This window comes from Panulirus ornatus, chromosome 3 (assembly GCF_036320965.1).
Source record: "Panulirus ornatus isolate Po-2019 chromosome 3, ASM3632096v1, whole genome shotgun sequence".
Classification (NCBI taxonomy): domain Eukaryota; kingdom Metazoa; phylum Arthropoda; class Malacostraca; order Decapoda; family Palinuridae; genus Panulirus; species Panulirus ornatus.
The window spans coordinates 37,438,625-37,452,592 of NC_092226.1; the positions used below are offsets into that span (position 1 = coordinate 37,438,625).

The 13,968-nt window shown below is 45.1% G+C and overlaps 1 protein-coding gene across 1 annotated transcript in view; it reads left to right on the forward strand.

Moving 5' to 3' along the window:
- The first annotated feature begins 503 nt into the window (after positions 1–503).
- Positions 504–13,968, forward strand: part of LOC139762214 (uncharacterized) — a 36,239-nt gene continuing 22,774 nt past the window's right edge. Inside the window, exon 1 of the mRNA XM_071686836.1 lies at positions 504–682. Within this exon, the coding sequence (XP_071542937.1) occupies positions 665–682 (18 nt within the window). The 5' untranslated portion in view covers positions 504–664. The remainder of the gene's footprint in view (positions 683–13,968) is intronic.

The following is a 13,968-nucleotide window of genomic DNA, read 5'->3' on the forward strand; positions in this document are numbered from 1 at the left end:
GTTATGTCTCCTTCTAGAGCATCGATGGAAAGCCAGACGTCTGGATAAGGAGCGAGCGTGGTCGATCACCTTGCAAGGGAACAGGATGTTCTCAAGCTGTGACCACTGGGGATATGCCGAGACGATAATATAGATCAGTTAGCGTCTGGGGTACTCATGTGTCTGACTGGGACTCCCAACACAGTCATTGCGGAGTTCGCCATTTCCTTCTTATGATCGGGACATGAAGAACTGAAGGAGGAGGAGTTGGAGAGGGTGGAGGCAGCCGATGAGTTATGGGCTGCTGGAGGGTGAGCAGATGAGGTGGGGTCATCTGTGAGTGTGTGTGTGTGTGTGTGTGTGTGTGTTGGCCAAGAAAAAATAATGGTGAGGTCAGACATCTGTTTGCGAGATGAAGGTAATATAGAGGTCATTACTAACAGCCAGCAGGGGCGGCGAGTGCAAAGGGAACGATGAAAAAAAAAAAGGTCAGGCATGGAGAGGGTGGAGATGGTGGAGGAGGGGAGGCTCAGAGGAACAGATCCAGCCAGCTGCGTCACCCGGCAGTCTTCCCAAGTCCTGGGTCGAGGTCGCACCTGCCGCGCATCACTCCACCGCCATCATCATCACGGAAGATTCACCTTACAGCTGCACAGCGCCACGCCTCCTCCAGATCTGCTTCATCATGCTACACTTACCGCAGGTACTGCCAGTCAAGCTCTCGCACCTTTGTCAACTCTCCCGCTGCCTCTGAGCAGCCATGCTCTTGCCGACTCTCAATGATTCTCCGTTACGTTACCAGTAACCTTCTAACCACCCTGGTCATCCAGTGAATCTAATGTCGTTACTCCACAGCTAACTGCTCCAGCATCTGGTTTTCCGACACAGCCGATAATACGCGACGCCAAGATCAGTCCTTCCCTCATTATTCCATCACTGGAAAGACTGGTCCTTTCTAAGTCGCATTTTGTTACACTATGTCCAAGCACATTTCTTTTCTACTAGAGTTTAACATATAATGTGGCTTAAATATCTAAAAATCATTCATGACACCAGATGTAATCTGAGTATAATCCCTTACAGGAAGTGTTGTTGAATTAATATAAAAACTTGCTACTAACATCTGCATCCTTAACTGACCTTTCCTGCAGTGCCAGTGAGCTCACCCTCTCCACTAGCACTGGCACGCCCCTCTCCTCCTACATAGCCATGAAAACACATCCTCCCTACTTTCCCCTGCATATCCTCAGATAAGCCCCCACCCTCCCCCCCGGCACAGCCAGAATAGTTTTTTTACCTTGAAGAAACACAGACCTCCCCCCCCCCAGTACATTCAAACACGTCTCTTTTTCCTGCATAGTCAGAAATGTGCCTCTCCCCCTGCACAGCCAGGGACATACACCTCCCCTGCAGTGAGAGAGTCACTCTTCTTTCTTCTCCAGAGCCATACATATCTCCCCACCACCTGCTTAGCCAGACATGCTCTTCCCCTCACTGCACATAAGCTAACACCTCCGCTGCCAATACGTAGTCAAGCGTAGACCCTTACCCACGTCCTTCCCTCCTTGCTGAGAGATTTAACTCTTCCTTTGTACAGCCAGATTTTGCTCCTCGCCCCTTCATAACCTAAGACACTTACGGGAAAGTATGTCTCTAACCCCAGTGTAGGCAGGCACATGCCCCTTTCCTTGGACAGCTTAAAGGATATCCTTCCCTACTGTATAACTAGACAAGTTCCAATCACCAGCACTGCCAGATATATGCTCTCCCTTCTGTAAAGTCATGTATGCGTCACTCTCCCTCCCCTAAATAACCATAGACATGCCACTTTATCTTGCAGAGCCAGATATGGGGTCTTATCCGAACATAGTCATAGACACTGCGCTCTGCATTGCACAGCCTAAACAAAACCCTCTCACGTACACAGCAAGACACACACCTCTACCTCTTCAAAAGCCAGATAACTGTCCCTCTGACAAACATCCAGAGAAGTAGCTCTTCCCCCTCCACAACCGAAAACTCTTCCCCCCTTTTACTCCTCCATCTAGATACGCACCCTCCCAGTGCACAGCCACAGACACGCCCCTCCACGTGCATAACAAACACACACATCTCCCGTGCAGTCACAGACACGTCCCTTCCTTCTGCAGAGAGTTGTAACCCTCCCCATGAACAGCCACAGTTCGTCTCACTGCACCACTACAGACACACCCCTTTCCGTGCACAACCAAAGACACGCCTCTATGGGGCACAGTCACAGACGTGTCTATTCCCAAAGGATAAAGAAACATCCTTCCTTCCCTAGACAGTGACAAACACAGTAATTCTCCTGTGCAAGATGTGCATCCTTCCTTGAGTAGGTGGAAAACCCTTATACCTCGTTTTTATTCATGACACATCACTCCCCGCCCACACAACCATAAAATAACTTGTCTCTTTAAGAGAGACATACTCATCTAGCCCTGCATACCTAGATACTCTAACTCTCAAAACCCGATGATCCCTCTGGAACTAGAGACATACCTCACCCTTTGTACTTCCTCAGATACGCCCTTTCCTCTCTCCACACGGTCATCCCTCTGTAATGTTGGAAACATGCCTCTCCCATGAACACCTAAAAACGCATCCCAAACGCCGCCAGAGTCCTCCTGCAGGGTTAGAGACATGCCACCCTCCTTGCACAGTAAAAGATATATCCTTTACCTCTTCCCAGCCAGAGGCTAATACCTCATTCTCCCCCTTCCAACATAACGACGCACATCTCTCCAACTTCGGTGGTCAGACACATTTGCCTTCCTAATGTACAGTCAGACACTTCCTTACCCGGTCACTGCATAAAGTCGTACTTCTCTCTCCTACACATCCAGACAGCCTCCTACCATCCTGTACGACCAGAGTTCAACCTCTCCCTTCACAACCTCTCCCTTCAGTAACGTCAGGCTCGTCTCCTCTCTTGGAATGCTAGACATACATCCCCTCCCTTACGAAGCTATTGATGTATCCCTTTTTAGGCAGAGCCGTTGAAGCGCCACTCATTAAGCAGAACCAAAGATGGGCCTCTCACTCCTGTACTGCTGATATTTCCTTCCCACCTGCATTGTCAAAGACATGCCTACCGTCTAACATAGACAAAGTCGTGCGCCTTCTATCTACATAAGCAGATACGTGTCCCTTCCAGAAACTAACATTTTCAGTGATGGACAGCCATCACTAAGGCCTCAACTTGCTGCAAGAGTTTAATCTCATAATACACGGTGACCTTGACCTCAGACTTCAGAATAAATGGAAACCTTTCTTCGCCGAAGGGAAACAAACGCTGTGGCCATGTGATGATGAAATTCATCCCGCTCAACTTAAAGAACTAATCAAAAATGAAACTATCTACGACATACATTCAGAAGTGCAACCGAGACTAACATCTGACCTTTCGTCCCCAAAACAATATCTCCTTCTGTTCCCACCAGAGTATCTTCATATCAGATTTTAGTGAAATAAGACAAATTTTTTTCTTTTTTATCCGTGCGGATACTTAACTATGGTTTGATTGCTCAAGAGCCCAGCCTAACTAACCCCATCACCGCACTTCCAGTCTCCTGGACAGTAGGGAAGAGGTAGGAGAGAACTGGTGGTATAGGTACTAGCAACAATAGCAACAACTGATGGCTGGAAAGGCTGCAGAGATGGTGGCAGAGACAGTGGCACAGGTCATGAAAGCTGGGATAGTACAGGCGGTAGTAGAAGTGGTGGTAACAGTGAGGTTGCAGGGGTGGAGGCGAGAGGGGTGGCAGATGTGGTGGCGAAGGTGGTGAGAGATGGTTTGATTGGCCTCTTGACTTTGTGGAATTTATAGAGCAATAAAATATTGGGGTTATTAAGCAATTTTTGAGCGTGAAAATGATATCCAAACACATAACTATTTGTATAAATTCATATATTTCGGCTTCCTCTGAGAACGGCATCAACCTATTTAGTCTAAAATTGCTGCCACACTTGTATTTCATCCACTGTCAATTACATAATTCACATATGAATGTGATGAGACTCCCGTATACTCAGTATTGGGTCAGTACACGTTCCACGGTAATACTGTAGTAACAGGTGTCACATCTTGGGGCAGGTCTCCTCCCCAGTAACTGACCACAGGTCAACCTAGTAATGACCAATACTCAGTCCACAATGAATTATCTCAATCTGGCGATTCATATTGGAGGAGGGAGGCCGTACTTCATACACTTTTCATTGTCTTAGGAAGTTTGCTAATCTTTAATGGCTTCCAAGTCGCACCTAGTTTTTGTATTTACAGCTAGCAATTATCATTTACGTCGGTAAAATGAGTATATAACTCTCGTATCTAGAGTGCTGGAGGTACAAGCTTTAGCCTCAGCACTTACTGTCTCATTCCCGTTGATGCCAACATGCCCAGGGCACCACCAGAATCCTTCACCCACGCTTTGAAAGGATTCTAACAATCCAAACGTGGAAATTTTGAGCTACGAGATGCACTGGAGCATAGTATGATAAGAGCTAGAGCACTCTAGGAATTGGGGAGATTGTAAATTTCCTTTCTAGAGATTGCTCATTTAACTGAAGTGCAGCGCGAATATCATAAAGCTCTGCAGTAAATACAGCAGATCCTTGGGTAGTTATGCTATACGAGATTTCTCTTCGCTAACTAAAGCATAATCCACACCTCAATCACATTTACAGCCACCAGTAAATATATCTTTATTACCAACAGTATGCGGAAGCAATGTTGCTTTTGGCTGTCTTCATCTCAGCAAAGTTTGCTCAGAAACCTTCCACTAATCGAATCAAACAAAACCTACTTCACTGAGTTTATGTCCGAAACAATCTCACTAATGGCATATCTTATCCCTGCATTAAAAGTCAGAGAGATCTCTGGCAGCTGACCAAACATCTTAGGTCTCTCAAGAGCAAAAACATACTTACATTTAGTGGGGTTAGATGGTGGACGTTTAATTTTAAAGACATGCTTTAAGCCACGGTCATCACGTCTTAACTTAATAGGGAGCTCGGCAGAATATGCGCAACTTCATGAGATGGGAACGTTCATGTGTACATTACGATAATGGAAAACGTCAATCAATTCCAGGATGTCATCAGTGAACCAGGAATATATCTGACAACCTTAGTGTAGTCGATCTACATAATGAATCATCCTAATCTCAGTAGGGCCTCCTCAGTCTCCCACGAGTCTTGAGGCGTTACCTTCAAAATGTTTAATGACGCTTGTCACTCTACTTGTAAGGATGTCAATATGAGGGACCCATGACACTCTTCTATCAAAAGTTACGCCCATAAACTTTTACCCCTTGATCATATGGCATGAGAATACCTTTCAATAAAACATATGGAAATGCTTTTCTTTTAGTAACTCCGAGCCATCTGCCCATTCGGTAACCTCATCAACGGGGAGGCAGGGGATACAAGAGGTAGCAGGAGTTTTGGTAGAGTTGGTGTCAGAAATGGTAGGCAGGGGCGATGGGAAAGACGTTGGCAGAGGTGGAGACACGTAAGTGGTTATGGAGTGGTAACGGGGTTGGCAAAGGCAATATAATGAAAAAAAAAAAAAAACAGGAATAGACCACTGGGTCCTAACAAGTCTGTTTGTGATAGTGGATGAGAACAGGAAGTCATGGATTACTGTGGTAGGAATAGAAAGACAATCTGATCTTTCATCGGGGAAGACATGTAGACTTCTTTTATAGCTAAGGAGGTGCAAATAATGTCACTATTGGATCTGAAGCAAAATATTATCAAGACTAAGTTTAAACATACCTAGGGCATTGCTTTCAAATACATCAACTCGTAAAACAATCCATACGTTAACAATGCTCTTGAAGAACATGTACGTCGCCTCACTTGAGGTGAAACATTCACTCATGAGTTGCTATCTCACTCCGGAGTCTCTAACTAGAAAGATACTTGGATCATTCTGTCCTACATCCTCCAGTACATTCTCTTGGGTTGGTACCTCTCTGGTCTGAATTCCAATTGCAAGCCAACTAGTCTTCCTAGCTAGCTGGAAGGTATTACTGTCCTATAACTTATTCTCCATAATCACCATCCTAGTCTCTTACGTACTAACCAACCCTACTTGTTACTCATGTTTCCCTCTAGTTAATATCCACTGCTTATGCAGGACCCAAGCCTGCATTACTCTCCAGCCGTTTAATTATATCACCTAACTCTTTAAGGTCTCACCTTTCTCCCTTATTTCTACCTTCCATCTCAAAACAAATCGCACAACAAACATGACAAACTTATACAGTTCCCAGATGAGGATGTCTTGGGTGAACGCCCACAAACAGCTGAGAAAGCTAGAATGTGGAGCAGAAGGCCATTTTTATATTTTGTATCGACCTTCACTAATACTAAGGTTATAATTCTTTGTGCATTTAATAATAGAAGATGCAATGATATTTCTCGTGGTACTGGAGTTAGAGAAATATCACTGAATCTTCTATTATTAAATACACAAAGAATTATAACCTCAACAGTAGTGAAGGTCTATACAAATTGGATAACTTTATTGTTGATAAGATTTGTAAACAATTTACCTTCTTGTCCACATAATAAGTTTATGATACGCTCGTTGTCTGTCTTGGACAATCACATGTTTACCAAATGGCGTCCTAGCTACCTCTCTTCGTTGTATATCAATTGACTGTTATTTCTCTCTTGTGTCTCCACTGATGATGCGATTATTACACGAAAGGGTACTTGGGAACTTATCGTATTTCATATCCCCGTGGATAGTACATCAGCGCTGCTGACATACTCTCTCTACTACTTCCAAAACACTTGCCTCTCATGATCTTTCTTCTCATGGCCAGGTGCATAAGCACCAATATCAACCATTTCTCGCTACCCGCTTTCAGATTTACCAACATGAATAGGAATATACTTGATCACGCGCAAAATTGTGATCCTTTCCAATATATATATATATATATATATATATATATATATATATATATATATATATATATATATATATATATATATATATATGCTTTCAACCTCCATACCAACTGGGATCTCCCTTGTCACAAAGGAGACAAATATGCCACATCTCAATAAATTCCATGCGGTAGAGAAATGATTTTGTCTGGGAAACAAAGCAATTAACAAGTGCAGCAGCGACCTTGACCTGTCAACCTTTTACCTTAAAACATCAAAATGGTCCTTCCTGACCCAGGAAAAGCTCACAGGCCAAGCATGAAGATATCCAGTCTGTCGAACTCAAGTCATTTTGCGAAATCGAAATAATCTACAAGTTTGGCGGTGACCCGGACTTTGACCTTTTGACCTCAAAATCAATAATAGGGATCTTTCTAGTCGTGCGGGATACCCTCAGGTTACGTGTTGATGATACTCACCTCACAGAATTATCACATGGAAATCAAATCACCTCCCAGTTCAACTCTTGGTATTGTTGTAAATTTTATGTTTGAATCCCAAAATCAATTTTCTTTCAGCGTACCTTGAAACCAAAAACTTTTTCGACCAGAGTGGTTTTGTAGTTACCTATGGCCACTACATACTGGACGGATAATTGAGCTGAGATATCGACCTATACAGGGCACTCCAAAACTTCGTTTTGTGGATCCCTAATAAGCCTCTCTCGTATACCGACAGGTGGAGCCCTAATAAGCCTCTCCCATACACCGACAGATGCACCCATTTTTCCATACATAGCCAGACACGTGTCCTTCAGCCCTACACAGCTAGACACGCCTCTGACCCGGCACGGTCATTCTAAGTAACCACAGACACGTCCCTCAACCTAATTAGCAATGAACACAATCCTTATCTTACACAGCCAAAGGCACGTCCCTCAACCTACACATCCAAAAATACATGCCCTAAACCCGACATATCAAAAGATACGCCCTTCAACCTACAAAGCTACAGACACACCTCTCCAACCTCGTAAAGTCAGACATACACCCCCCCCCCCCCCCTTCCCCTAGAGAACCACAGACAACCTCTTCCTACGCACCCAAACACACTTCTCAACAATTTCACCGCCAAGCACACACCTCTCCACATCTGGAGAGCCAGCAACATGCTCTTCCACAACCACAGACAGGCTTTCTCCACCCCTGCACAGAAAGCAAACCATCATACCAAAGAAAGTTACACCCTTGTCCCAGAGCAGTTAACGACTCATCCCTTCCTTTATCAAAAACATGTAATGCGTCCATCTCCGTACTATACCCTCCACAATCAGAGACGCCGACTCCCTTACATTCAACCAATAAACACGTACTTTACCACAGACACAGACACGTGCCTCTCTATCCTTTTACATCCACATTGGAATCTGTCTTAAATCTGTCTTAACACAGCCAACGACTCGTCTCATCCTCATTTACAGACAGGAACATTGTTCTCCAGCCCAGTACAGCACGAGTGGTCCCTGTCCTCCACAAAAGTCACTGGCCTATCTCTTCCATTATCAAAGCCGGGGATATGCCTGTCTGCACCCCTGCAGAACTGGACAGGTTTCTGCCCACATACACAAATTCTTCCATTTTTCCAAAGTCGAGCTCCTTAACTCCAACATGGTCAAACACGCCATCTCCAGATCTGCACAGCCAGACTCTTCTCTATCCCTGCATTACTACACACGCTCCTTTTCAACCTTGCATAGCCACACACGCTCCTCTTCACTGCACAGCAGAGACACCCTCCCTATCCCCTTCCGTAAAGTAATGAACACTACTTTCTATCCTGATCTCCCACTACACACCCTGACACTGACTCATTCCCACCTTAACACAGTCAGAGTTATGTTCTCGTCTACGCAAAGGACACGCACCTCTCCCCTGCATAACAAGAGACATGCTGTCCTTACCAGAACCAGAGACAACATCTCAGTGCCACTTTCCACCCTAGCTCTGCCTACCATACAGCCTGAGACATGCCCCTCACCCTCTTGAAAAGCTAATCAACCTCATCACCATCTGAACACAGCTAGAGATGCACTGCTAGACGTACGCCTTCACTCCCACCTCGCCAACGACAGAACGCCCAGATAGGCATCCAAGAACCCAAAACCTAAGCAGAACCAAGATGTCAGCCCCAACCCCATCGTCATCACAACTACAAATGTCTCCCCAACCTCAGCACAGCCACAGATGTCATCCCCAACCCCAACACTATCAGAGATGTTTCCCAAGCCCCAACCCTCGGCACATCCAGAGATGTCTCCCTCAACTCGAACCTCAGTACAGCCAGACATACCTCTCCAACTTTAGCGCAGACACAAGCATCTCCGCCAATGCCAACCCAAGAACAGCCGCTGACGTCTCCTTAAACTCCAATCTACGAACAGCCAGAGATGTCTCCTCCAACTTCAGCACAGCTAGAAATATCTCCCAATCCCATTATCACCACAGACAGAGACGTCTCCCCAGACCCCACTCTTAGCACAGCCAGAAACGTCTCCCCAACGCCACCCAACAGAACCAGAGTTTTCTCCCTAACCTCAGCACAGGCAAAGGCGTCTCCCCAAACCCAAACTCAAAACAACTAGTGACGTTTGGCCAACCCCACCCCAACACATTCAGAGACGTCTCCCGCAAGCCCAATCTCAGCACAGCCGGAGACATCTCACCAGTTCCACCCTCACCACAACCTGAGACGTATCTACTAACCCCAATCTCAAGACAGCTAGAAAAAGGCTCACCAAACCAGTCTCATTACAGCCAAAGATATCTCCCCAACCCCAACTTCAGCACAGCCACAGACATCTCACACAAAAAAAAGTCTTTGCACATCCAGAGACGTCTCCCTATTTCTACCCTCAACACAGACCAGAGGCGGCTCCCCAACCTTAGCACATCCAGAGACTTTTACCCCAGCCCCTATCTTAACACAGCCCGAGACATTTCCCAGCCCCAATCTCAGCTCGGCCAGAGACATCTCACCAGTCCCAACCTCAGCACAGTCAAAGACTCTTCCCTAACCCCAATCTCAGCACAGCCAGATATCTCCGTCAACCCCAACCTCAGCACAGTCAGACGTCTCCATCAACCCCAACCTCAGCACAGCCAGACGTCTCCATCAACCCCAACCTCAGCACTGCCAGAGATGGACACCCCAATCCTGATATTAGCACAGTCAAAAACGTCTCCGACCAAACGCACAACAACCTAAGGAATTTCTCAAACTCCAGCCTCAGCAGAGTCAGATACTCTCCCCAACCCCAAACTCTGCACAACCACAAAGGTCTCTCCTATCACCAACCTCAGCACAACCAGAGACGTCTCACCCAAACTTTACCCTCTGGCAAAGCTAAAGACGTCTCCACAACCCCACCCTCAACACTGTCAGAGAAGTCTCCCCAACCCCAATCTCAGCACAACCACACACATTTTGCCCAACCTCAGTATAGCCACAGACGTCCCCCACAACCGCAACCTCAGCATATCCAAGGACGTCTCCCCAGCAACAACCTTGGCGAAGCAGAGACATATCTCCCAAGTCTAACCTCATCATGGCCACAGATGTCTCCCCGAACCCTAACCTCAGCACATCCACAGACGCCTCACCCAGCTTCAACCTCAGCATAGCCAAAGACATCTCCCTCAACTCAGCACAGCCAAAGATGTCTCCCTAAATTCTAACCTCAGCACAGCCAGAGACGTCTCCCCTAACTCCACCTTTAGCACAGACAGACACGTCTCTCCGAACCCAAAACTTAGCAAAGCCGGAGACTCGTCCCCAACTTCAACACAGCAAGAGACGCCACCCACCAAACCCAACTTCAGCACAGCCAGAGACGACTCCCTGAACCCTAACTTCAACACAGCCAAAGACAGGCTCTCTCCCTGAACCTCCACAGCCATGATATAACCTCTTTCCAACACTGGAAAGCCCGAGGCACGGCCCCGTCCACCGTGTTGGCAACTACCATACGTGTTTGGACATTCACGATATACAAGATCATCAATCTAATTATAACATATAAAATGCAAGCAGCGCAGCCAATGTTTCCAGAGCATGGCGAAATCTAGTATCGCGTAACTCTACATGCTACAAAACTATCGAGATCGACAGTCATTTTTTTCCAACCTATTTTGAAATATTTCCAGTACATGTTGATGTATGGTCTCCGCCATTTGAATTTCAGCTGTAAAGCAAAATGTTGTTGGAGGACACGTTATCAAACAACGGGATACCATTCCTTTTAGGGACCGTAAACTGTCGTAACAGTAACTACCGGTGACTAGTGCACACATTTGCTCATCCACAAACTTCGAAAGAATAGATATGAGAGCCTTCGTTTGCATATCAGCTCCCAGCGTGACCCAATATGGTGTCGTACACACCCGGCAGCGTGACCTTGCATGGGCCACGAGTGCATGACCGCAAAACCGGTTCCATTCCTGAAACATGTTTTACGTCAACAGCCTCGAGATCTGACACCCAAGTTAAGGAGACATCACCTTGAGAAACAACACCCACGGCAGGAGAGTTGAGTGCACCCTGACACCAATCTCAGCTGGCGTGCGCGTGTGTGTGTTACAGTCTAGGAAGTGCTTGGAGGTACAGACTCAATGGCTGGAGGCAGGTTAGTGTTGCAGCTTGTGGCTGGCTACTGGTCCTACTGCTAAGCTATTACAAGGTGGTTACATCAAGACTGTGACGATACAAGAGAAGGGCGGAGGCATCGTAGGGGTTCAGCCCTCTAATGTATAGTGGCCACTGCCGGCAGGAACTGCGTCTTACCTCAATCATCGAGGCGTGGTGGCCTGTTCATTATGCCAGCAGAGGGTAACACCCATGGCTCAGCCGACAGCCACCACTGGCAAACACACGGCAGCTGCTCACCTTCAGGCACACTTTGCCGTGCTAACCTTTGAGGTGACTAACATCACTCTATTGTATTCCTTTGTGACCGGCCCATCTGACAATAAGTAGATCTGTACACTACTTTCCCCTTCTGTACAATTATAATGGACCAATCTACTCATGTCTCATCATTACTCCGCTCCTAAATCCATTGAGTGCATTAGATAAAGCTCATCTTTAGCTTTTTGAGGCACTGTCCATGGACGTATTGCTCCAAATCTAGGTACGATCCTATATCTTTTCTTTCACTCTATTCGCCATTTCCCGCATTAGCGAGGTAGCGTTAAGAACAGAGGACTGGGCCTTTGAGGGAATATCCTCACCTGGCCCCCCTTCTCTGTTCCTTCTTTTGGAAAATTGAAAAAAAAACGAGAGGGGAGGATTTCCAGCCACCCGCTCCCTCCCCTTTTAGTCGCCTTCTACGACACGCAGGGAATACGTGAGAAGTATTCTTTCTCCCCTATCCCCAGGGATATATATCCTATATATATATATATATATATATATATATATATATATATATATATATATATATATATATATATATATACCCCACATTATACATCAGGTACCTATTTATCGAACAGTTGAACAGCTACTTATCGTAATGTCTGAGTATTGATGGTACTCAACACTGGCTCATGGAGGCATCAAAACTGTCTAGGGAAACAACACATTCGTGGGAAATCATCTCTCATATGGGCTATACTGGACAAGATCACTAAATCTAACTTGTGCTGCCAGCGGCCGCGGAGAGTAACTTGCGGTCGTGGGAGAAGCGACATTTTCAGCAACGGGACTTCAGGACAGCTGACCAACTGTCGCCAGTTCTTGGCAATGAGAGTTTGAGGTCTTATTATTATCTTGTACACATGAAGGTGTTCGAGATTTTACGACTGGTAGTTATGACGACCTTAATGACCCTCGCGGAGATAGGCTTCAGAAACAAAAACAAAAAACTACAAAAGAGAACATGCTGGCAGCCATTTCTTGGACGAATAGCAATGTCTGGGCGGTATATTTAAACCATGCTGGCTATGTAAGGGCCCGTGCGAAATCCTGTACGTGTTGACGAACATATAAATAGCAAGATGGTTGTTGCCAGTCGCGTACATGTTTAAACGCGACTTGAAAATCTTCATTTTTACACCTAATACATACATACATACATACATATATATATATATATATATATATATATATATATATATATATATATATATATACACACACACCAACAGAGGGATTCGAACCCATGGTAGGGCGTCTGGCTGCCTCAGCCACACGGAGGTTAAAGGACACACACTAGATTTCTGGTATTTTTTACGTGTCCCAACTTCATCTCAGTGGGGGTGGCAAGGACTTTCATCTGTTGATGTATATATATTTGTCTGTCCATCGACATTATATATATATATATATATATATATATATATATATATATATATATATATATATATATATATATATATATATATATATATCCCTGGGGATAGGGGAGAAAGAATACTTCCCACGTATTCCCTGCGTGTCGTAGAAGGCGACTAAAAGGGAAGGGAGCGGGGGGCTGGAAATCCTCCCCTCTCATTTTTTTTTAATTTTCCAAAGGAAGGAACAGAGAAGGGGGCCAGGTGAGGATATTCCCTCAGAGGCCCAGTCCTCTGTTCTTAACGCTACCTCGCTATCGCGGGAAATGGCGAATAGTATGAAAAAAAATATATATATATATATATATATATATATATATATATATATATATATATATATATATATATATATATATATATAATCATTCGTGTATCAAACTTAATCGCTGTTTCCCGGGCCAGCCAGGTAGTGCCAGGAAACAGACGAAGAATGGCCCATCCACTCATAAATATATATACACACACACAACACACACACACACACACACACACATATATATATATATATATATATATATATATATATATATATATATATATATATATATATATATATATACACACATCATGAGAGGCAAGTGTTTTGGGAGCAGCTGTGTGAATGTGTTAGTAGTTTTGATGCACGAGACTGGGTTACAGTGATAGGTGATTTGAATGCAAAGGTGAGTAATGTGGC